This window comes from Lithobates pipiens, unplaced genomic scaffold, assembly GCF_037356315.1.
Source record: "Lithobates pipiens isolate NorthernLeopardFrog02 unplaced genomic scaffold, aLitPip1_a1.2 Scaffold_3, whole genome shotgun sequence".
In the NCBI taxonomy this organism is placed as follows: Eukaryota; Metazoa; Chordata; class Amphibia; order Anura; family Ranidae; genus Lithobates; species Lithobates pipiens.
In genome coordinates this window covers 232,671,633-232,697,124 of record NW_027507790.1, presented here as the reverse complement: position 1 = coordinate 232,697,124, position 25,492 = coordinate 232,671,633, and the positions used below count along the sequence as shown (strand labels likewise).

At 42.8% G+C, this 25,492-nt stretch overlaps 1 protein-coding gene across 1 annotated transcript in view; it reads right to left on the bottom strand.

Annotated features, from left to right (window-relative positions):
* ADAMTS12 (ADAM metallopeptidase with thrombospondin type 1 motif 12) overlaps positions 1–25,492 on the bottom strand; it is a 678,211-nt gene that overhangs the window by 247,112 nt on the left and 405,607 nt on the right. The window contains exons 7-9 of the mRNA XM_077462890.1: positions 18,086–18,235; positions 9,591–9,734; positions 6,893–7,037 (exon numbers count right to left, since the gene is read on the bottom strand). Coding sequence (XP_077319016.1) covers positions 6,893–7,037; positions 9,591–9,734; positions 18,086–18,235 — 439 coding nt within the window. The remainder of the gene's footprint in view (positions 1–6,892; positions 7,038–9,590; positions 9,735–18,085; positions 18,236–25,492) is intronic.

Here is a 25,492-nt window from a genome sequence, read left to right as displayed (position 1 = left end):
GACTGAAGGGGATCAAGAAGGTTATTATCAGCTAGGTGGATGCTCAGTAGGTTGTAGACCAGAGGTTCGAGGAGTTTGGATAAGTTAAAGCCTAATATTAGGCCTAATACTTCAAGGGGGTTATTTACGAAAGGCAAATCCACTTTGCACTACAAGTTCACGGCAAGTGCACTTAGAAGTTCAGTCGCTGTAGATCTGAGGGGAAGATCTGAAATGAAGGGAAGCTCTGCTTATTTTATCATCCAATCATGTGCAAGCTAAAATTCTGTTTTTTATTTTCCTTGCCTTTCCCCCTTAGATCTACAGCGACATGCAAGTAAAATAAAAAACAGTGCACTTGTAGTGCAAAGTGGATTTGCCTTTCGTAAATAACCCCCCATGTCTCAATCCATGGACTTGTGCCGCGTACACACAACCGGACCTTTCAACAGACTTGGTCCGGCGGAAAATCCGACGGACTTTGCAGCTGAGGTCCGCCGGACTTTCAAATGAACAGACTTGGCCACACACGATCGCTCCAAAAGTCAGACGGATTTGAACGTGATGACGTAGAATAAGAAAGTTCATAGCCAGTAGCCAATAGCTGCCTAACGTTGGTTTTAGTCCATCAGACTAGCACACAGACGAACGGATTGTCCGCTAAAAGACAAGTCCGGCGGACAAATTTGAAGCCAGTCTTATTTCTAGGTCTGCCGGATTTTTTGGGAAGAAAAAGTCCGCTGGAGGCTAGCAATACACCAAAATGCACAATGACCTGCAATATTTTTACCATGCAACACAGGTACACTGTACACAATGTACACTGCAATACAGGTGCGATGGAGTGCCCTTAAAAAAAGAATGGTACCCTACTGCACCAACGCACATACTTCACCAGTGTGAAAGGGCCCTAATTGTGACAAATTTCATTAAAGAAATACTATATAATAAAAAATAAAAAAACGAAGAAAAAAAAAGACAAAACAGTATATTGCAATCATATTGTGTTCTAAAAAGACCACACTGTCAGATTTGGGCCAGGAACCATTTTCCCCTACATAGACACACTTTATCAGTAATATTACACAAGTTACTTATTACCTGGTGATATCTAGAGATGTGTACTTTTCCATTACTGTGATTAAGCAACATCGGGTTCCCCGCATGTAATTGCTGCTGTAATACTATAGAAAACCACTAATCTGATTAAACAATCTGGTACTAGCACTTTAAAATGCATATTAGTGCAGCCTAAGGAATAAACAAACCTTTTTAGATGGCTTATTCTCGTGGTAGCCTTAATTATATTTCATAAAATGAGATAACAAACATAAACTCTGACATGTTCCCAGGAGCAAATTTTTCCATTATAATACATACTTAAATAAGCTTTTAACACTACGCCTGCTACAGATAAATTTAGATTTTCTTCAAAGAAAACCATCATGGCTTTTGGTAAATTTTATCTATTTTTTTTTAGCGCTTGTAGATTTTTAATTTAACCACTTGACCTCGGGAAGGTTCACCCCCTTTATGATCAGGCAATTTTTGGCGATACGGCACTGCATTATTTTAACTGACAATTGCGTGGTCGTGTGATGCTGTACCCAAATAAAATGTATGTGCTTGTTTTTTTTTATAGCATTTTCAAATGATGGGATATATTTATGGAATTTTTATTTATTTATTTATTCTACTAGTAATGGCGGCTATCAGCGGCTTATAGCGGGAGTGCGATACTGCAGCAGACTAAAACTGGAGAGTGCAAAATCTGGTGCAGCTCTACATAGAAACCAATCAGCTTCCAGTTTTTTTTTTGTGAAGGTTTAATTGAACGAGCTGTAGCCAAGGTGATTGGCTACTATGTATAGCTGCACCAGATTTTGCACTCTCCAGTTTTAGTAAATCAACCTTAGTATGCCAATAGCGTTAACAGAGCAGTTTTAATTTTTTTCCCCTGTAACATCATTTTAACCACTTAAGGACCGCAAGGATTTGCCCCCTTAATGTGTGTCCTAGGGAGTGTTTCTAACTGTGGGAGGGATGGGACTGCCTGGAGGAGGAGACTGATCGCTGTTCATAATCAGTATGAACAGCAAATCTGTCTCCTCTCTCCTGACAAAAGGATATATGTCTGTTAACAATGACAGATCTCCATTCTTTCTATCTCAGGAGTGATTGCGGGTGCCCGACAGACATTATGGCTGCCGGGCACGCGCATCGACTCTGTCGTTGCACCATGGGCACACGTGCGCCCCCTAGAGCTGTTTAAGCGGCCGACGTAAGGCTACAGTGATACACTGAGGCAGGTTGGCTCCCCTGGGTGAAACTGCGGCAGCTGGTCCTAAACTGGTTAAACTATAATAGGATCCTGCTCGGAGCTCTGTTATCTTTTCACTTCTTTTAACACGCCACGTCATCTAGCCAAAGTTTCAGTAACAGGGATCGGTGTTCATAAATGGCACTGGGTAAATAAAGGACCATCAATCCACCACTGAAAAACATACATTGGTACGTAAGTGGTTAATCATACATAGTCTGGTACAGTTTCCATAAGTACAGCTACAGTGAACTGGTCACCCCTGCTGTTGCCAAATACCAGCACTTAGTATCCTAACGTTTTAAACTATTAGAAAAAAAAAAGTAAAATGATTTTTTATAAATGTAATATATTTTGACATCGTCTTCTGGTCATATACTTATTTTCTACACTTTTTGGATTATGGTCTATTTTCCACACTATAAAACATTTTTGATTGTCTCATTTATCATAGTGTCACCATAGATTTATTTTCAGTAAACTTCCTTTAACATCTCTGCTCCCCAAAGGAAAGCCCCATCCTTGGTACAATTCCTCCATGTTCTATACATTTGCCCCTTCATTAATCACAGTGACAGCTAATGATATCTCAAAATGTATTCTGATTCATAGGTTTCAAGTACAAACAGGTTTCCAATACACTATCTTTAAAAAAAAAAAATACAAGTTAACCTCCCTGGCGGTATGATTATTTCAGATTTTAGGTGCTGAAAGCGGTACCATTATTTTGCATGGGAATTTGGCATTTTATATTGTAGGCCTGTAATTCTTAGAAATAATTCACTTAAATCCATCCAAACAAGAGTCTAATAGACATCCCGGGTATGATAAAATTTGAAATATGAATATATATATATATATAAATTAATAACTATAAATAATTATAACAAATAATAATAATAAAAATTATTTAATAATGTAATCAAATCAAAAACACTGAAATATGCTGAGTTGCAGAATTGTCGCTGTCATTGCTTTTAGTGTTTGATGACAAATTTCCCCACTAATTACTATCGCTCAATTCTGCGAGTGATTCAAATTTATTATCGCTGTTTTCTAGCTGGTCTATAACCACTTTTGGTTGCCATGGCATAAAGAACAGTATTTATAATATAAAACTGCATGCAGGACACTGGACAAACCACTAGGGACAAAGGGGATGTGCAATTATTTGATACAGTACTGTAATCTGTAAGATACAGTATACTGTATCTATACTGTGTTTTTTACTTTTTGAATTTGGCGTCGAACTCCATCCCATGCGCCACAATGCTCGCAGGGAACGGAGCTCGGCACTGTCACAGATCGAGCGAGACACGGTGGCTCGCTGATCACAGCGGGGAGACATCGCTGGATCCAGGGGACAAGGTAAGTAACCCCCTACATGGATCCAGCTTTGTGATCCCGAGTCTGGCTCGGGACTACCGCTTATGGTAATGAAATCTCACCCCGAGCCAGACTCGGGAATACCGCCAGGGAGGCTACAGCAAAAATGAAAGTGATAAGATGATTTATCACCAAATTTACTAGAGGTTGGAAGAAAGGGAGCAATCTAAGTTTATAACCCAAAACTAGTATAGAGGTTAGGAATGTCCGAAGTCCTTACCTGCTCACTCATTCTTGGTTAGCGACTCAAAGTCATTATAACTCCAGCCAAAGATTTGTTCTAGTTTTGGATAGTGTGAGAAAGGGTTGGAACCTATGCCAGTATATTACGGCTGTCTCAATTCCCGTGGAAGAGATCTAACCTCACAATTTTTCCTGGTGACCATTGTCCTTGAGAAGCAACGTGAAGAGAAATCGTCAAATACCACAGAACGGTGGTATTCTAATGGAAACACCTGTCACAGCTATCAGAGGTAGTACTTCCCCATGAATTGTGGGTGATAGGTTGTGTCTCTGGGAGATGAAGTGCAAAAAAATTGTTCCCATTGTAGACACTAACAGCAATAAAGCCTGGACAGAGGTTGTCACCCCTCATCATTCTATCCAAAAAGAAGACAAACATATGTTGGCTGTAGTTATACTTCAAGAATGACCTAGTTGAAAAGATGGGAATTCTTTATGAGGAAGAAGCAAAAGCTAAAAAGTTACTACATTTTTGTTAAGAAAAAACAATCCCCTCTAGGTAATCAATGTACAGTGCATTCCAAGGATTTTAGAAAACGTTGTTGCAGATTCCTACCTGTTTCTGCTCTAAAGAAAAATCTGTTTGGTTTAAGCATGTCCTTTGGTAGTGATTCTGAATGTGGGGGTATGGTTCATTATAATGAGCTGGTGAACTCTCAGTGCTTTAATGAGAAAAGATGTAGGGTCTGCAACCCTTTAGAAGTATTTAACCCTTGGGGAGTATCTCACCAAATTCTGGGAAAATCAGTGAGCCAATCACACAGGCAGGAAACATTTTCGGAGACTTTCTGTAAACCAAGGTCGCCAAATTGCCTTGAATTTTACAGAAACGTACAGTGGCAGCAGCTTAAAATGGAAATGCAACGCATAATAACCTTAAATTACAATATGGCTTGTTTAGCGATTGGATATGCTATATACATTTTTTTTTTATTTGCTATATTTCAACAAAAGTGGAGCTATCCTTAAATCTTGTTCAGTTTGTGAACATACAGATGAAAGGGTACAAGGTTTGACTGAATAACATTTAAGAGTTACAGAGCATAATTATCGATAAACAATAGACAGTAATCTTGATGGTCATCCCAATAGACTTCCATGCACATTATCGCTGTCACCATATTATTTTCCTGGTGCGAAATAGGGGCATTGACCTAAGTCGGGTTATGTAATTATGCTCTTTTTCTATGTAATAAGACCATTATTAACAGTAACATCAATAAACATACAACCACTGTTCTCCATTGTATTTTCCATGTTTGGCAAGAGTGATGCCGCGTACACACGAGCGGACTGTATGGCGTACTTAGTCTGTCGAAACACATTTCAGCGGACAATCCGCTCGTGTGTGGGCTTCAGCGGCCTTTTTCAGCGTGCAGTCTGGCGTACTAAGAATTTCGGATTTTTCGAAATTCTGTCCGTCGTACTTTCAACAGACAATCCGCTCGTCAGTATGCTAGTTCGACGGACTAAGAATGGTGCATGCCCAGAAAGGATTTACACGGCGGAAGGGTGCTTTGCTGTGTCTTGGACTTCCTATTTCTAGTCCCGTCGTACGTGCTGTACACGTCATCGCGCAAGCTTTCGACGGACTGTTTGTGCATCCGTGTGTGGTCAAGTCCGTTCAGTCGAAAGTACGACGGACTGTCCGTCGGATTGTATGACGAACTAAGTATGCCATACAGTCCGCTCGTGTGTATGCGGCATAAGGGTAAATGGGTGTTCACCAACTGGTGGGGAGTGGGGTCAGGCAAGGATTATTAGAGGAAGGGGGGGGGGGATAAAGAAGAAAATAAAGTTAAAGCGGAGGTCCACCCTAAAGTGGACCTTCCGCTCATTGGAATCCCCCCCCCCTCCGGTGCCACAATTGGCACCTTTCAGGGGGGAGGGGGGTGCAGGTACCTGTACAGTACAGGTATCTGCACCCACTTCCATCGTAGATTCTGCAGAAGGCACGCCCCTTTCCGCAGAATATACGCCCCTTTCCGAAAGTCCCCCGCTGCCTGCTGGGAAACACACGGATCTCAGAGACAGCGGGGACTATCCTTATTGCGCAGCGCGACTCGCGCATGCGCAGTAGGGAACCGGGAAATGAAGCCGAAAAGGCTCCACTTCCTGATTCCCATACCTAAGATGGCCGCCGCAGCACCCGAGACGATCAAGAGATTGGCTTCGGGTGCCGACATCGCGGGCGTGCTGGGCGGGTAAGTGTCACTATTTTAAAAGTCAGCAGCTGCAGTATTTAAAAAAAAAAAATGCGGACTCCCGCTTTAAGGGAGTGGCATTTTATTTTAGAGCATTTTCGAGTGATGGATAAAATGGATTCTGGACATTTAAGGCTATTTTACACTTGCTTCAAAATAAGGCTTCAGACACGCTTTGTTAAAGCTCCCTGAATGCCAGTCAAAGCTCCTGTCACTAAATAAAATGGTTAGCTTACCATGCTGTTTACACATGCTTTTGCTTGGTGCTTCGATTAGGCTTTGATGAGGCTTCAGTGGAGCTTCGATGGGGCCTCGGTGAGGCTTCGGTAGAGCTTCGATGGGGCTTTGGTGAGACTTCGGTAAGGCTTCATGGGACTTCAAGCGAGCTTTGCCATAGACTTCTATGGAGGCTTTGAAGCACCACTGAAGCTACATGGGGTATAATAATCGAAGCAAAGCCTAAGCAAAGCAAAAGCAGGTGTAAACAGGACTGTAAGCTAATCATTTTATTTAGTTACAAGAGCTTTAACTAGCGTTCAGAGAGCTTTAACAAAGCCTCTCCGAAGCCTTGTTGAAGACAAAGCAAGTGTAAATGAGCCCTTAAAGGGAACCTATCATGAAACTTCTCACTTCACAGGAATCAACAAGTCACATTACCAAAACACATTCTTATTTAGAGTAACAAGCCATTTCCTTCCTGTCATGAATAGTTGAATTATATCACTGTTGCATGCAATAGGAATCCAAAACACAAGCTTACTTCAACTAATTCACAGAATGTGGCATTGGGTCCATACTGGAGCTGGCACTGGTGATTGACATCATACAAGACTCCTGGAGCAATCAGCGGATGTTTGAAATCTTTCTTTGCTGGCAAGTCATCCAGACATGATCCCCAACCTCGACTGTAGAATAGAAATAAAAGGTAATAAAACATGGGAGCAAGGACAGATATTTTAAAGTTCAAGGCAAACACCATATTTTGTTGTATGAGTGGAATTGGTTGCATTCATTGCAAAACCTACATAACTTAAGACAAGCAGTACACAAACAGTTTTTTACAACATTTCATAATTATTTTCTGTAGCTTTTCCAGAAAAACATATAAGGAGAGATTTACTAAAACTGAAGCACTCAGAATCTGGTGCAGTTGTGCATGGTAGCCGCTTTTAGTAAATTTCCCCCATAGTAACCATGAGGTCATTGATGTAGCTACAAATCTATGATTCCCAATGCACATCTTGGATAGAAGCCTTACCTTCTTTACAGTGCCCTCACACACCCCTTTAATGGCAATCCTTAACTTCTTAATGTGCTAGCCCTTTATGAAGACCCCCAGCCTTCTTATCGTGTTCCTTTTATAAGGGGTCCCAACACAATAATCATGGCCATACAACAGCCAGTTGTGTGGCTATTTCAACAACTTTCAGTGTGCTTTTCAAAGCAAAAATTACCAAAATATAAAGATAGCCACCAATAGTTTTCCACCCGTGGGTTGCCTTGATCTGCTGAATTCATTAACCGGTTAACGACTTCCCACCTCAGGTCGGCTCTCCTGCACGAATCGCCATCATTGTACATCGGCTTACCCAGGCGCAGTTGTGGGCGTGCGCTGCCAGGGGCATGCCCACTGCAAACTGCGAGAGCATGCCCGTGGGTCGGGAGGAGTCGATTTGTGACCCGCTATCACCTAGTACAGAGGCAGAATGGGGATCTGCCTTTGTAAACAAGGTGGATCCCTATTCTCACAGGAGACATTACAGATATTTACTGTTCTCAGTGATCGGGAACATCTCTGTCATGTTCCAGGCAGCTTATCCCCCCTACAGTTAGAACACACCTAGGGAACACACTTAACCTCTTTATCGCCCCTAGTGTTAATCTCGTCCCTGCCAGTGTAATTTTTACCTTGATCATTTTTATAGCACTGATCAATGTAATAATGTCAATGGTCCCCAAAAAGTGTCACTCGGGGTCAGATTTGTCCACCGCAATGTCGCAGTCCCGCTAAAAATCGCAGATCGCCACCATTGCCAGTAAAAACAATAAAAAAAATATAAAAGTCCCTAAATCTATCCCATAGTTTGTAGACGCAAACCAAGCAATATATGCCTATTCCGATTTTTTTTTTTACCAAAAATATGTAGAAGAATACATATTGGCCTAAACTGATGAATAAATGTGTTTTTTGTTTTGCATATGTATTATAGCAAAAAGTTAAAAAAAAAAAAAAAATGGCTTGGTCGTTAAGGGGGCAAATCCTTACGGTCCTTAAGTGGTTAAATCAAATGTTGGTTACATTCAAATTGCCAAAAAATGCTAAATATATGACCGTGGTAACAACTATATTCAGTGCAGAGATTACCAAGCCATGAAAGTCATGAAAGGCCTGTTCGAATATAGTGGTAGGGAGTTCTAGTTGATGGAAAGTTGGCATGTAAATAGGTGACCTTCTTGCCTTGGTTTTTGCACACATGTTTAAAAAAATAATTTTAGACCTGAAGATTGAAATACCCAAAACATTGTATAATTTCTAGTAGACACCTTGGAGAATAAAATAATTAAGTTCTATTTGTGCAACTGTTTATTTAAAAAATACAATAAAGTTAGTTTTATGCCGCGTACACGCGATCCGACTATCCGGCGGACGTAGTCTGGCGGACAAACCGCCGGACTGTCTGAACGAGCGTACCTGCCCACACACTGTACTTTTGCGGTGGACCTAGTCCGCCAAACTATCCACCGTACTTTTGAAATGAATTGACTTGCCCACACACACGGAGGAAAGTCTGTTAATTTTGAGTGCGGCTCCAGGTAGCTGGGACTAGAGAAGGAAGCGTCGCTGGCCCCGTCACCTGGTATGGAGTTAAAGGGGAAGCCCTACGCCGAAAAAACGGCGTGGGCCCCCCCGGGTCCATATCAGACCCTTATTCCGAGCGCGCTACCCGGCCGGTCACGAAGGGGGGTGGGAATGAGCGAGCGCCCCCCCCCCGCTGGCTGAACAATAAAGAGATATCTGGATAATACCTGTAGCTGCAGGCATCATTCAGATATCTCAACTCACAGTAAATGACGCCATATCATGTCTACCCGAGGGAAGTTTAGAATCGAAATCCAACAACATACATGTAATAAATTGTAGCTTTGCAGTCCTCAGATGTGGAGGCTGCCTTTGTTTCCTTATTTTCACCTGGTGATCCTGCTAGTAATATTCATTATATCCTAGGGTGGCAGGAACCATTCACTGTATTGTATCTATGAAGAAGCAGCATTGTCACCTTAGGACAGGAAGTGTTTTATGACATCAGCTCTCCCCATCTCCATAGCATGAGGGGAAGAAGTTTGTAGTCTCCAGACAGCTGAGAACAATGCTGAGAAGATTCAGAATAGAATAGTATCTATTTTTAATGCTTGTTATGAAAGCGTGGGTAACATCAGCAAAGTAGAACAGAACTCACTCTAAAAAACGCGTGATGTATTCCTTACTGCAGGGCGACCATATCAGTGGCGATGTGTCATACTGCAACTGCCGGGACATAATATATGGATGTCCTCCGATGAATTCACAATCATTTCCTTGTCCGTCATGCTGGATCCCAAAGCTGCCAGAAAATGACAGTGCACATTATTTTTAAGCGGAACCATTGAAGCTGAATGCCAGGCAAACAGGTAAATACACAAATTAAATCCATACAGTATATATATGATCTTATCTGACAAAGGATTTGTATTTCTGTCTATCCAGTTCTGAGATTTATATAGCTCTGCCACACAACACTGTCTGGCAGGAGAAGACCTAAGATTTATTTCCTTAAGTTTAGTAGCACCTACAGGTCTTGTCCCTCCCCCAGCCTGTGACTGAACTCAACTGATGGCTCCTTGTGCTGCTTCTCCTTCACCCAATATGAGCTCTGTTGTACAAGGAGTTCATTAAGTTAAGCGCAGATACTTGCCCTGCTTGCATTTAAAATCATACATGTAATAAAGTATTCATGAATACTGCATTAGTTGGTGTCTTATATACACTATATTACCAAAAGTATTGGGACTCCTGCCCTTACACGCACATAAACTTAAATGGCATCCCAGTCTAGGTCCATGGGGTTCAATATTGAGTTGGCCTGCCCTTTGCAGCTATAACAGTTTCAACTCTTTTTAGAAGGCTTTCTATAAAGTTTAGGAGTGTGTCTATGGGAATGTTTGACCATTTTTCCTGAAGTGCATTTGTGAGGCCAGGAACTGACGAGAACGAGAAGGCCTGGTTCGCAGTCTCCGTTCTAATTCATCCCAAAGGTGATGCGTTCTATTGAGTTGAGGCCATGGCTCTGTGCAGGCCAGTCAAGTTCCTCCAACCCAAACTTGCTCATCCATGTTGTTTATGGACCTTGCTTTGTACACTGGTGCGCAGTCATGTTGGAACAGGAAGGGGCCATCCCCAAACTGTTCCCACACAGTTGGGAGCATGAAACAAAATGTTTTGATATACTGATGCCTTAAGAGTTCCCTTCATGGGAACTAAGGGGCCAAGCCCAACCCCTAAAAAACAACACGACACCATAAACCCAATCCCCCCCCCCCCCTCCATCAAATGATTTGGACCAGTGCACAAAGAGCAAGTTTAGGCTGGAGGAACTTGACTGACCTGAACAGAGTCCTGACCTCAACCCGCCAGACTACCTTTGGGATGAATTAGAGCAGAGACTGCGAGCCAGGCTTTCCCGTCCTCTTCGGTGCTTGACCTCACAAATGCGCTTCTGGAAGAATGGTCAATCATTCCCATAGACACACTCCTAAAACTTTTACACAGCCTTCCCAAAAGAGTTGAAGCTGTTATAGCTGCAAAGGATGGGCCAACTGAATATTGAACCCTACAGACTAAGACTGGCATGCCATTAAACTTCATATGCGTGTAAAAGCAGGTGCCCTGATACTTTTGGTAATATAGTGTATATGCCTTCATAGTACAAGAATTCCTCCAGTGTAGTTGCAGTGGGTAGTACTAGTGTTTTGTTTCCTACCATTTTTTTAGTGCCATTTGAAACCCTGAAAATGGTTACCTTCCCCACCACCAGAACAGCTGGCAAGTCAAGATCACCTCTTCAGATAAGCTACGCCTGTCGCCAAACTAAGCAGATTAGTATGAAGAATCCAATAGGATGTAGCACGCTCCTAGTAAAGGATGCTAAGTAAATGTAGTTATTGGCTTCTTCTGTAATCAAGGGGGAAGAAATTGTTTGTTTTGGCCTGTTCAAGGTCTCACAGGCTAGGAGTTTGATTGCTTCCCTCTGTCTCAGTAAATATCAGCGGCCCCTACGGGGATCGTGCTACAAGAGGACACAGGGCACAAAAAATATTTCATAATTCATTTGCTAGTGGGTGGAAAGAAATGGTTATGTCAGGGTACTGGACAACAGTATGGACCCAGTAATAGATCAAACACACCCCCACTCAAACTTCAATAGCCCAATCACTTGGTCTCTATACACATCTTGTGAACAAGATTTATTTGTGAAAGACTCTGACTCTTTTGTCGCTTCCATTACAAAACCAATAAATGCAGTGTCACACTTAGTGCTGCATTTTCCAGATAAATTCAGAGTGAGACCCCCTTCATGTGGCCCTGGACTTTGATATGGGATTTCTGTTCAAGGGTATTTTTGCATATATAGAACAGCTGATAATCCTTAACTTACCAGAAGAGGAAAACAGGAGCATCCTGGTAAACCCAGTTACCATCTTGGAACACATGGTGAAGATCAACCATCTTTGGACTTTCTACCACATCTAGCAACTATTACATCTACCATCAGCTCAGGTAGACTGTTCTATTGTTGTACATGTTATGTGTTCTTACTTTATTCATATTTGCATCTGCTCCAGTTTGTTCAATGACATCTGTCATTTACACCAACCTACATCCAACCTGATCTGTCTAGTAAACACGTGTCAAACACAAGGCCCGGGGGGGGGGGGGGGGGGGGCAAATTCGAACCTCCAGGCCATTTCATTGCACCTCTCCTGCAGCTGTGACATCCCCCTCCTCTCTGCCCTCACCTTGTCCCAGCAGTCAGGAGCAAAGAGGAGGAGAGAACTCCTCCACCAGATCCTGCACTTTTCCTTGCAGCTGCAGTACCTTCTAGTCTCTGCCTCCCCTGGTCTCAACATTCAGCAGACTCTGGCCACTGAATCCAGCCCTCCTATGGTCCTCCTCCAGTCCATGCACTTTCAGTTTCCCAGCTCTGCCCGTAGCTTCTATTTGGCAGCAGCACAAGGTATGGAGGGTGCACTGTGATGTAAGGGATGGTGGAGGACTCTTGACTTCTGATGGTGGGGGTGCTCTGGACATCTAGCATCTAGTCTGAAACCCCATACACACTATCAGATTTTCTGTCTTCAGATTTACCAAAACCATGTAGTGCAAGGGCCTGCCTGATTTCATACAAATTGAAACTCCTAAGGTTTGACCTCATATTATATGGTTTTGGTAAGTCTGAAGACAAAAATCAGCAGAAAATCTGATAGAGTGTATGGGGCTTTCCAGATACAACCTGCCCTTTGAGGGCAGCCTTAATACTGATATAGACCATGACCAAAGTTGAGTTTGACATCCCTGGTCTAGTGGATTGGATTGGATCAGATCACAGTCAGGTGTAAATGGTCAGGTGGTCTGTTTGCATCCGACCACCCAAAGAGTAGAACAAGCTTTGTCTAAATAAGTAGAGGTGACACAGATAAACCATTTGGAGAGCCTAATGTGCAGTTTTGTGAGTAAGGACATGCATTGCCTTAAGGCAGTCTATTTTCTTTTGTAAAGAAAAAAAAAACTATGCACCTAAGCCTTTGCACTTTTAACCACTGCACCACAACACACAAGTAGTTCCAGGCTGCGGCTCACAGCAGGGGTCCGGTGCGTCCCTGTTCTCCGTTTCAGGGATGAATAAGGCCGCATTTTGTTTACCTAAATTCAGACCTGGGAGCCAGTCACAGTCTCCTGTCATGAGAATTGGATGCGGAGAAACCCACATCCATTTCCAATTCACACTAGTGTGAACCCAGCCTAAAAGATGCGTCTCCCATAGACATTAATGGACAACATGGTGCAAAAGTGTGAATATAGCTTGAAAGGTTTTTACAGACTCTTTGAGGTGCAAAGTTCAGACAGCAGCCAAAGATAATGAAAATATATGCTGAAAGCGTGAAAGAAGAGGAGTAGAAAAGGATAAATATATGGTAAGTGCCTTTATCCTTAAAAACAGCACACTAAAATATAGCGACAACCATGTTATTACTTTCAATGACTTTGTGTCAAGAATGGATTAAATGGGAAAAAAAAAGCAAATATGGGGGGAAAAACGATGTATATTTCTGATTAGTTATGCTTCTATGAATTAATTTATTTAAATTTTGAAGTAAGTTTGAATATTAAACACTAATTTATGGGCATTTTATTAGATTAGTCATATTAATATCCTGAAATGTGTGATATATTTTTAAGCCCATGGAAATAACATTAGCGCATATATAAATAGTTTGGCAATTGGGCTATCCAATCAGAAGTCACCAACTATATTTTCACTAAGTGCTATAAATGATTTGTTTTTCTTCCCAATTTAATGAACGTTAGTCACAGAGAAGAACGAGGGCCAGCCAGTCAGCCAATCGCGTAAAATAAAAACCAGTAATGGTGATTGCTGACCTTCAGCTGACTGGTGTCAGTTACGTGTCATGGGATTTTGTGTGTTTCCTTTCCACCCACAATGCAAAACCGTACTGGTAGGTTTAAGAGGATCTTGAGTCCGTTCACATAATTTGTGAAGCTTCCCTCCAGCCACTTTGCATATTATTTTATATATACTGTTATTTTGTACTTGCCAAATATGCTGCAGAAATCTCCCTCCACTGAGTCTGACTGCAACCATTTTAACTGTGGGCAGCTGAAGCTGCTGTCTGTTCACTTCCTGGATTTACACACACACACCTCCAGCTCTAAGCCACGGATGGGTGTCCAGAATGTCCAAGCGGACTTCCTGTCTCGCACACAGTTAGATGAGTGGTCTCTTCATGTGCAGACGTTCCAATGGATTCTGTCCTTGGGATTGAATCCCAAAGTAGTCCTATTTGCATCCACCTGCAACTCCAAGATCAAGAAGTATTACCCTCCTGGCCGTTGCAGCCAGGCCTTCAGAGTAGATGCTCTGACAGATCAGTGGAGCTTCAACAGGGCATATGCCTTTCCCCCACTCCCGATCATCTTCAGGTTTTTTACGGAGACTCCAGGCGGAAGCAGTTGAGGTGGTGGTGATAGCACCTTACTGGCCGAACAGGCCCTGGTTTCCCCTCCTGACACAGCTCAGCTTCCAGGACCTGTTGCCCCTTCCTGTCAGGCCGGACCTTCTTTCTCAGGGGGCAGTCCTGCACCCTTGCTCAGCGTTACAGAGACTGATGGTCTGGTTCTTGAGAAAGAGAGAGGCTGGCTGATTTCCACCCTCATGAGCTCAAGAAAGGTGAGCACAAATAATGTCTATAGAAGGATATGGGCCAAGTAGCTTCCAAGGAGGAAATCAAAAGTTCTAATTTTAAAGGCTAATATGCAAGTTATTGTCCTAAAAAGGGTTTGGGAACCCGGGTCCTGCCCCAGGGGACATGTATCAATGCAAAAAAAAAGATTTAAAAACTGCCTTTTTTCGGGAGCAGTGATTTTAATGATGCTTAAAGTGAAAAAAAAAGTTAAATATTCCTTTAAATATCGTACCTAGGGGGTATCTATAGTATGCCTGTAAAGTGGCACATGTTTCCCATGCTTAGAACAGTCCCTGCACAAAATGAAATTTTTAAAGGAATAAAAGTCATTTAAAACTGCTTGCGGCTTTAATGTAATGTCGGGTCCCGGCAATATGGATGAAAATCAGTGAGACAAACGGCATGGGTACCCCCCCCCCAAGTCCATTACCAGGCCCTTTGGATCTTGTATGGATATTAAGGGGAACCCCGTGCCCCAAAAAGGAAAGGCGTGGGGCCCCCAGGCCCTATATACTCTGAACAGCATTATACAGGTGGTGCAAACAAGACAGGGACTGTGTAGGTTTGTTGTTAAGTAGAATCTGTTTGTAATTTTGAACTGGTACATTTTTAAAGTGTAGCTCCAGCCAAAAAAATTATTTTTAAGCTTTTTGGAAAACATAGGAAAGGGTCATCACCCCTGCAACATTTGTTTTGCTGTCTGTGTACCTCTTCAGAAGATTTCACCTCACTTTCTGTCCCAATGTCAAATGTTTTTTGAAAATTTGGGGTTTTAATAAAACAAGGATTGCTGATAAAGCATCAGTGGAGAAGAGACACGTTTTTCCCATATTAACTCTTACAGGAGAGAATTTCCCTTCCTAGGAGTAGATTTCATCTCACTTCCTGTTGTCTGCTTCCGTTTGCAAGTAGGAGTTGTTTGTAAGTTGGATGTTTGAAAGTAGGGGCCTGCCCTATATGCTCTGCAGAAATTTGAGCCTTAGGTGTTGGTGTTGCCACAACACTGTAAGCCCTCACAGTTACTCTTGGTGGGCACTGGAGCGCCCTGCTGTGAACTATTATGTCAAGAATTGTAATTACATGCCATTGTTGAACAGTGGTAGAAAAATTGGGCCTTTGGTGGTGGTGGTGCTGGTGCCACAACACTGTAAGTCCTCACAGTTACTCTTGGTGGGCGCTGGAACAGGCCCTGCTGTGAAATATTATATCAAGAATTGTAATTACATGCACCTGTTGAAGAGGGGCTGAAAATTGGGTCTTTGGTGGTGGTTGTGGTGCTGGTGCCATAACACTGTAAGCCCTCACAGTTACTCTTGGTGAGCGCAGGAATGGGCCCTGCTGTGAAATATTAGATCAAGAATTGTAATTACATGTCCCTGTTGAACAGAGGCATAAAAATTGGGCCTTAGGCACTGGTGCCACAAGACTGCAACCCCTCACAGATACTCTAGTTGAAATGCAGAAATAAACCCTGGTGCAAAGTATTGCATAAAAAATTGTAATTACACGCCACTGTTAAACAGGGGCTGAAAAATTGGGCCTTAGGTACTGGTGCTGGTGCCACAACACTGCAACCCCTGACAGATACTCTAGTTGGAGCGCAGGAATGAGCCCTGCTGCAAAGTATTGCATAAAAAAATTGAATTACATGCCCCTGTTAAACAGGGGCTGAAAAATTGGGCCTTAGCCCCTGGTGGCGGCGCCCGGAACCGAAAATGTTCTTACAAGCTATCAGCATGATCATTGAGGACGAAGAGCACAGTCACTCAGCATAACAGGATAGTCACTCAGCATCAGAAAGGATCTGACATTGCAAAAAAAATTATTTGGTTACATCAGCATCAGGTGCTTGGTAGCTGGTGGTGATCCAAGACTGATTAATTTTTATGAAGGTCAGTTGATCAACTGAGTCATGGACAGGCGCACCCTGTGATCGGTTACAAAGCCTCCAGCAGCACTGAATGTGTGTTCTGAAAGAACGCTGGATGCAGGACAGGCCAGTAGCTCAATTGCATACTGTGCAAGCTCTGGCCAGTAATCCATCCTCAAGACCCAGTAAGCCAGAGGATTTTCGGTGGCAAAGGTGTCCAAGTCTGATCTTGCCCCTAGGTATTCCTACACCATTTAAATAACATGTTGGCGATGGTTGCTGGAACCAATCATACCTTGGGGCTGCGGACTAAAAAATTGTCTGAACGCATTGGTCAGACGGCCACCTTGTCCACCAATCATTCTGTAGCTGACCGAAGCCCCAGCAACACATTGTCCAGGACCAGGAATTTGTAACCTCCCAGTCTCTGGGAATGCACTGCACAGACCTTTCTGCAAGGCCTCCTGAAGATGTTTCTTCCTCTGCTCCCTCTGCGATGCAAGATAAGGTCCGCAACCTTACCCTTGTAACGTGGATCAAGGAGGGTTGTTAGCCAGTAATGATCCCTCTCCTTGATCCGATGAATATGAGGATCCTTCCGCAGGCTTTGCAGGATCAGGGAGGCCATTCAGCGTAGGTTAGTTGAGGCATTTGGTCCGGAGTCCTCTGGGTCACTAAGGACAACATGATCCGCAGCCACCTCCTCCCAGCCACGTACAAGTCCATGGGTTTCTTGAGACTGTAAATGATCCCTTAAAGACTGCTGCTGATGCTGAGTGCTAGGCTCCACCTCCATGCTGACACAATTCTCCTCCTCCTCCTGTGTGATCCGTGGGCCAGCAGGAACACTGTCTGGATAAAGGGGGCCTTGAGAGGTAAGGAAGTCCTCCTCTTCCTGCCTCTGTTCTGCCTCAAGTGCCCTGTGCATTATTCCAAGCAGCGTATGCTCCAACAGGTGGACAAGAGGGACAGTGTCACTGATGCATGCACTGGCATTGCTCACCATCCTTGTGGTCTCCTCAAATGGTGACAGGACAGTGCATGCATCCCTAATCATGGCCCACTGGCGTGGGGAAAAAAACCAAGCTCCCCTGACCCTGTCCTGGTGCCATAGTCGCACAGGTACTCATTGATGGCCCTCTGCTGCATGTGAAAAGAGAACCCAAATTACCAAGTGGATCGTTTGGGGGGTAACGCTACAACTTTAAGCGTATTTTTATAATAAACTTAAAAAAGAGAACATGCAATGTACTTAATATGCAGAGCTACATTTCTACTGTACCAACCACCTGACTAGAGAAAGATGAAAAGGTTTTCTATTTCCTGAACTATAAAGAGTCTTCAGGCTCCTTTCATCGTTCCCTGCATCCCTTTATCCTTTAGTTGAATGAGTTCAACCATAAATGTCTAGAAATGGACAGAAGGGGAAAACAAAATCAATAAAACATGATACAAGTTTGCATATTCCGATGCTTGGCACTACCTTCTTACACTGCAACACGGGGAATTGGCCTAGTGATGGATATCATGAAAAATACAGCCCTATCTACAACCTGGCCTTACCTGTGTCCAATTTCATGTGCAATGGTGAAAGCCATAGGCAGACCTGAGTCTTCATTGATGTTGCAGCTTCTGAATGGCTGACACATACCAGAGAGGTGAGATAGGCCCAGCGTTTCACACGGACTGTTCCTTCCTGCACAGATATCTTTCCTAGGGAAAAATAATCAATATTGTATGATACAGGTCAGGCATTTTATATAAATTCACTCAAAGGATTTTGCTTAATGCTGCAGTATCACCACACATCGGACACTAAAATTTAGAGGCGATATATTCTTCCAAAGTAAATACACTTTTGCATACTAGTATTCCAGTGTTTCTCCTCTCCCTAAGTTTCTCTCCATCACTCAGCTAATGTAACACCAGTGCGGATGGAAAGGGGCAGCGGAGGGTCAAAGTGAATAGGTGAAAATTTGAGAAAGTAATACCAAAAAAAGTGTTACAAGTGTTGTATCTCACCCCTTTGATCACTTTTTTATATTGATCAGTTCACTAATTGTTTTATATGTATATTCTTGTTTATTGGCATTTTATATGAATGTCCTTTTTTGAGATACAACACTTGTAACACTTTAATAAATTTTTAGCCTCAGTATTTAGGCTAGTTGCGAGCTGCAGCACCCCGTTCTTCTATAGGTTAGTGCAGATATTTACTCCATTATACTCATTGGAAAGATTGTTCAGGATAGGGCTCCGAGTTGGGGCAGAACCACCAGATCCACCCTACTATGGTCTCCCTTTTTCTGCTCAGACAGCTCGCCACTGAGCTGAGGCTCTGGCCCTACCCGCTAAAGTTAGAATTAAGCCAGTAACCACTTGTTTTGCTAAATATATTTATTTGATTCTCCCATTGTCCTAATGTCATAAATTAAAGACTAAATAAAACATATTTGAAACGATTTATACGCCAATATTGAAACCAAAATACATCAATCTCTGCCTTAATGAAACTGTTCACTGCTATACTAACACCATCTTCTGTCCTACTAATACCATCCACTGTGCTACTAACATGTCCACTGCTCTACTGACACGCCCTCTGCCCTACTGACACCATCCACTGTGCTTCTGACATGTCCAATCCTCTACTGACACGCCCTCTGCCCTACTGACACCATCCACTGTGCTTCTGACATGTCCAATCCTCTACTGACACTGTCCTCTGCCCTACTGACACCATCCACTGTGCTTCTGATGATTCCACTGCTCTACAAACACCGCCCTCTGCCCTACTGACACCATCCAATGTGCCTCTGACATATCCACTGCTCTACTAACACCATCCTCTGCCCTACTGACACCATCCACTGTGCTTCTAAAGTGTCATCTGCTCTACTGACTCCATCCACCGTGTGTGTTTATGCTTTGGGGTGCACACCCTAATGCAATGGGCTGAGTACACCTATGCTAAGCATATCAAAACTAGGTAAGCTGAAGAAGAGAAAGGTGGGTTAGAGCAGCTATGAACTTGGGACAAAGAGTAGGGAAGCTTTCAAAATTTTTTCTCAACAGTTTATTTACCCTTGCAAGGAAATCATTACCACTGTGATGTTTCTTTAGCTAACCTATTGCGGAATCCTGTTTGATTTATGAAATGTTTATTTGTAAAGCAAAGATGATATACCTAAATAAAAAAAATAATAATAAGGGCTTTTCCCACTAAAAGTTGGGGGGTGGGGGCGGAGAAAAACCCTGTAGTTGAGCTACAGTTGTACCCCACCTAACCACCACCCAACCACTTTAGTTGCAGGTTTCCCTGCCAGAGTTGTATACATGCCAGGGCCTTGATGCTTTGTTTTGAAGCCCTAGCAGGAAATATACCCCGGTTCTTTTCAAGTGAATGGGCCGCTCTGCAACCGCCCCGCAACTGTGTGCAATGCACGTGGTTGTGATGTACTAGTGCAGGGTTCAAGGGGATAACGCAGGCAGTGGACGAGATGCTAGTGTGAACAAACCCTAATATATCAGTTTTAAAAGAAATATACAGGTAACAGAGGAAGCCAAGCAAACTTGAGAACATTCAATCTGTATGCAGATATTAATAAGAAAGGATTATTAAAACAATAGTTGCCCTTGTAATATTTCTCAAATCAGGTAATAATAAATAAAACACATTCTGTGTCCTTAATACTGTCCATATGTTCAAAGGAAATATGGCATTGTGCCCCAAGCTATTTATTTAAGCCATAACAGAACTCTAACAATACCTTGTGGGGGTACTTATAATGCTAGTGGGTATTAAACAAGATGATATATATTCATAATAAATATATAACATGATTTACCTCCTGGAACATATGCTTTCCATCAGAAAATATGTTTACTGTATTAGGAATAAAGATGAGATCTAATATAGCGGATTCCCTTAGCATCGTAGTCATTAATTCTGGCAGCACATAGAACCTCCATCGATGTTTTGTGGTCTGTTGAATCCTGATGAGCTTATTTGCCATTGTTCTTTAAAGTTTAAAGCGCTACTCATCTTGTGTACTAAAATGTGCGCAAAGTATCAGCGTGCACACGGAGCCTTGGGAGAAAGCTTCCATTTATTAGTGTGGTGATACATGGGTCTGCATAATAAGCAACAACAGATCTTCATGAATCAGTTGAGTCTTGGGACATTATCTATACACTGAGTTAAGTTAAAGCCTTGCCAGTGGCGCACTTGTATCATCCAATAAAATATAGAGTTATAGCCTTAATGGATTAATTGTTTTTGGTATTTTTAATTAAGCTGTATCAAAGTTTAGTGATAAATATTATCGTATTTATATTTTTCTTGTAATAGAAAAACAGTGTAAAGTCATTGTTCGAATCAATTCAAAAGTTTTCAATTATACACTTTTACAATAATAGTGCAAACAGGTTTTTTCATTGATATGATTGTAGCACCCTCTAGTGTGCTAGATTAGGTTGTACATTGCTTTTTGTAGTGTAGGTAAATTTAGTCTTGGCAGACCTGAATCTGGGTTAGCGTGAGTGATCCAGGGAGGTTGGATGATTCATCAGGCAGCACCTCTGGTACCTCCCTAACTTGTGTAACCTTGGAGAGGCTCCAGAATTAAGGGAGGGAGGTTAGGAGCAACTCCCTCAAGTATTGTTAAGGGCCCCAACCAATCCCTGTCCAAATGGGCTGGCATGGGAAGGGCACCTCTTAAATACTCAGAGTCAGGCCAGCAGGGGCAGTGTGGAGTTCGGGTGGAAGCTGGAGATGGAGTGCTGAGGAGGCTGTCAGAGGCCCTTGAGGGTAGCCCCTTAGTTTGGTGGGGTGACCTAAGGCCTGGGGCTTGGGTGCTGGAGGGATCCTCTCAAAACACATGGAGGAGTCCTGTCCAGAGGCACAGGAACAGGTGTGAGGACAGCAGGAGCCAACGAGCATGTCCAGGAGATCTCCAGGGAGAAGACAACCACATGGCTGGTGAGTGTGGCAGTCTGGATGACTGTGGGGAGATGTTAGCATGGAGAGCAAGTGAAAGGGCAGTGACAGCCACGTGGGCTATGATCCGTAGCCACAGGAATGTAGCTGGATACTGGGACTTTTTCTACCTGTGCCTTTAAAGGGCATTTACTTTATCTGACTGTTGCCTTTGTCAGATCAACTAACAGTGTGCCAGCTGTATCTGTGCTTTTTGTGCTGTAAGCAAGTGATGTCCTGGAGGGAGAGGAGTATACATAGAGAGTGTAAATAGTTGCAGTGTCCCTGAAGAGACTTTTGTTCCAGTCAAGTGGGAATCCTGTAATAATCTCATTCCCATTCAAGTTCAATACTCCTAATAAAAATACAAAACAAAGTTGGTTGACTGTTTCTCTGACTCTCAGACTACACTTATGCCGCGTACACACGAGCGGACTTTTCAACATCCAAAGTCCGACGGACTGATTCCGTCAGACTATTCGATCATGTGTGGGCTGCAACGGACTTTTGATTCGCAAAAGTCTGACGGACTTTAGAAATGGAACATGCTTCAAATTTTTCCGACGGAACTCCGCCGGACTCGGTCCCTTCGAAAAATTCGCTCGTGTGTATGCTATTCCGACGGACTAAAACCGACGCTAGGGCAGCTATTGGCTACTGGCTATGAACTTCCTTATTCGAGTCCAGTCGTACGTCATCACGTTCGAATCCGTCGGAGTTTGGTGTGATTGTGTGTGGCCAAGTCCGCTCAGTCGAAAAGTCCGTCAGAACTCTGTCGGAACTCCAGCAGAACTCCGGCAGGACTCCTTCGGAAGTCTGTCGGACATAAGTCCTCTCGTGTGTACGGGGCCTTAGTGTGTCTGTGGAAAATCGGTGTGCCTACCTGTGCAAGGTCAGGGAAATGTATTCACCAGTGGCTCCTACCGGGGGTGCACTACATGATCAATAACATTTTAGATTATATACCATAAACTATTGATGCAAATTCAATGAGGTAACCTCGAGTCACGGCGAAAATTATGCTTAGGAGCTCCGAGGTAGAGCGAATGGAGTGTAGTCTGGTATCCATAAGCATTAAGTACAGAATAAAGAGCAGAGTAGAAGAGAGCAGAAGAAAAGAAGTAAGAAGAAAAGGGGACAGATGATACAGAGGCTCCTGAGGTTGAAGCTGCACATACTCATACTGTGCTTAGGCATGGTTGATATGCACGAGGGACTAGGTCAAGGCTCCAATAGGAACTGATCAAAGTCCGGGGGCAAGAAGTGATCAATCCACGGTTGCCAGACCTTCAAATGCTTAAGTACTTAGTCAAGTAACGTATCCTTTATTTTACTGTGGATCATACATTGAGTTATTATGTTTCATCTCAGGGAGGCCTAGGTTAGTTGACTTCCAGGCCTTAGCAATGGTTTGTTTTGATGCGGTAGTAACTTATAAGAGAAGTTTGAATTTAATAGTCTATTATTGGTTTGGAACTTAGGGGCATTTGTATGGCTAGCATCCAGGTATTTTTATTCCTAAAGCCGCAAATCTTGCATTTACCAAACATTCATTGTAGGTGAATCCTCCAGGTGCACATGTTTTAAATTACAGTGGTTGATCCACCACCAGTAAATCTTTTGTAAAATTCAAATTTGCTACATTAAAAACATGCCCCTAGGTGTGGAAGAGAAGGGTATGGCCATTAGGCATTGGCTTCGTTCTTCTAAGGATAAAGACTACCAGAGCCCATAGGCATTGGATGACAGCATTTGCTGGATTTTTTTTGCACGAAATCAATGTCTACAGATCTTACCCAGTCCTGCCCACAGGATCTGACTCAGGCAAAGCTCCCTTATGGGGTCGAATCCAGGAATATTCAAATGTTTTAATTTATCTAGATTCACCACACATTCAAAGGCATTCACTGGCAACATTCCTAGTAACTACAAAGAGTTGAATGCCCTGTCAAATGGTGCAAAATGCAATTGATTAAAAAAAAAATGTCTAGGCCAGAGTAATGAAGGCAGATCGCAGTTCATCGAGTTCTGTCATGTGTATAACTTCATAAATTCAGTGACCCTTAAACAATTATTTAAATATGGCTGCCTATATGTACACATATACAAACTGTATATACAAAGAAGATTTTCAAAACATCTGCAAACTGAGAAATGATGGAAAATCAGCTAATGTATACAATATAGACACACCAATATGAATTTGTTGGACATCCCTTTTCAAAACCTTGGGCATTGATATAGAGTTGGTTTTCCCTTTTCAGCTATAGCAGTCTCCACTCTACTGGCAATGTTTTTTTTTTAGGATATCGGAGTGTGTCTGTGGGAATATGTGCCCAAGTGGGGAGCATAGACCACACATTTTACATCCCTCCATTGTGAGGAACATTGTGCAAATTTCATCCATTTCTTGATGAACCATCCAAAATTCAAGCTGTGGGTGACCTTGTTGGCACTCTCCCTCCTGACATCCTTTGTTGTAAAAATTGAAGACTCTGGGCAGAAAATCAAAGGATCCAGGCTGCAACCAATCAGGTGCAGCTATTGTTGGGTTATTCATGCAAAAGAGCATTTCTGGGGCGAGAAGACCTGGCTTGTAAAATGCATTCCAGTGCATCCTAAATTGTGTAATGATGAAACCAGTGCCCTGTGCAGTTTTTTCACACCAAACCAAAATCAAGTTTTTGGGGGTTATTTACGAAAAGGTAAATCCACTTTGCACTACAAGTGCACTTGGAAGTGCAGTCGCTTTAAATCTGAAGGGAAGATATGAAATTAGTGGAAGCTCTGCTTATTTTATCATCCAATCACGTGCAAGCTAAAATACTGTTTTTTATTTTCCTTGCACGTCCCCCTCAGATCTACAGCGACTGCACTTCCAAGTGCAAAGTAGATTTGCCTTTAGTAAATAACCCCCATTATGTCTTTATGAAGCTGACTTCAGTGTGCACAGGCCAAAAGATGCTGAAGCAGAAAATAACTTCCCTAATGTTTTGCCATAAGGTTGGCAGCACACAATAACATAAAATGTCTTTGTATGCTTGATCATTACCAGGACCTTTCAAGAAAAAGGGTCTCTGCATACTTTTGGCCATTTAGATAAGACCCACTGCAAAGCTAAACATTCTCTTTAAGGCCCGGTTCACACCGCTGCGGGGGGAGATCCGGATGTGATTCGCACAGCAAATCACATCCGATCTCCGTAGCGATGCGAGTACAGCCATACAGATAGTATGGCTGAATTCGCAGCGCTCCCGCAGCAAACTCGCACGGGACCCTTTTTTGGGTCCGCAACAGAATCGGATCGCATGGGGGTTCACACCATGCGATTCGATTCCTGTGCGAGTCGGCAGATCGCACTGCGATATGCCGACGGATCTGGGGGTGTCATTAACATAACATTGACACTCCCAGCCGTCCGCATAGGGCAGTGTGAACTGCCGGCGGGAGGTGTGCGATGCGGGTAAACGCCGCGGATTTGCGGCGTTCCCGCATCGCTATAGTGTGAACCCAGCCTTAGAACAGAGATTCTGAGAGATGCTTTTAAACAAGGTTATTGTCAAATGACAGATGCACTATTTCAGGTGCCCTTTCGTAACTGATTACTCTAGGACACTTAGGTTATAAACCACAATGCAGTTCGTTGATTACAATCAGTAAATAAATAGCTTTTTTTACTCTCCTTGATGGAATTGATGACAATTAACCCACTACAGCTTGTTTACAGCTTCAGCTAATCAAAAGGAATGGTGAATGTACCATATTCTTAATTGACAGTGCTCCTTGATCAATAGGCTTGACTTGTGTTTATGAAGGTACGTATGGATTTATTGGAAAATTAATGGAAACTCGCCTTCCCAACTTACTGCTGTTGCCAGCTGGGAAAATGAAAGTAAGGTTAGATGAGGTTTTATCATTAGACATTGGCTTTTTACCTTGTTTATCCTGACCTGTAGAAGACTAAAGCCAGCATGTCAAGGAACAAGTGTTGT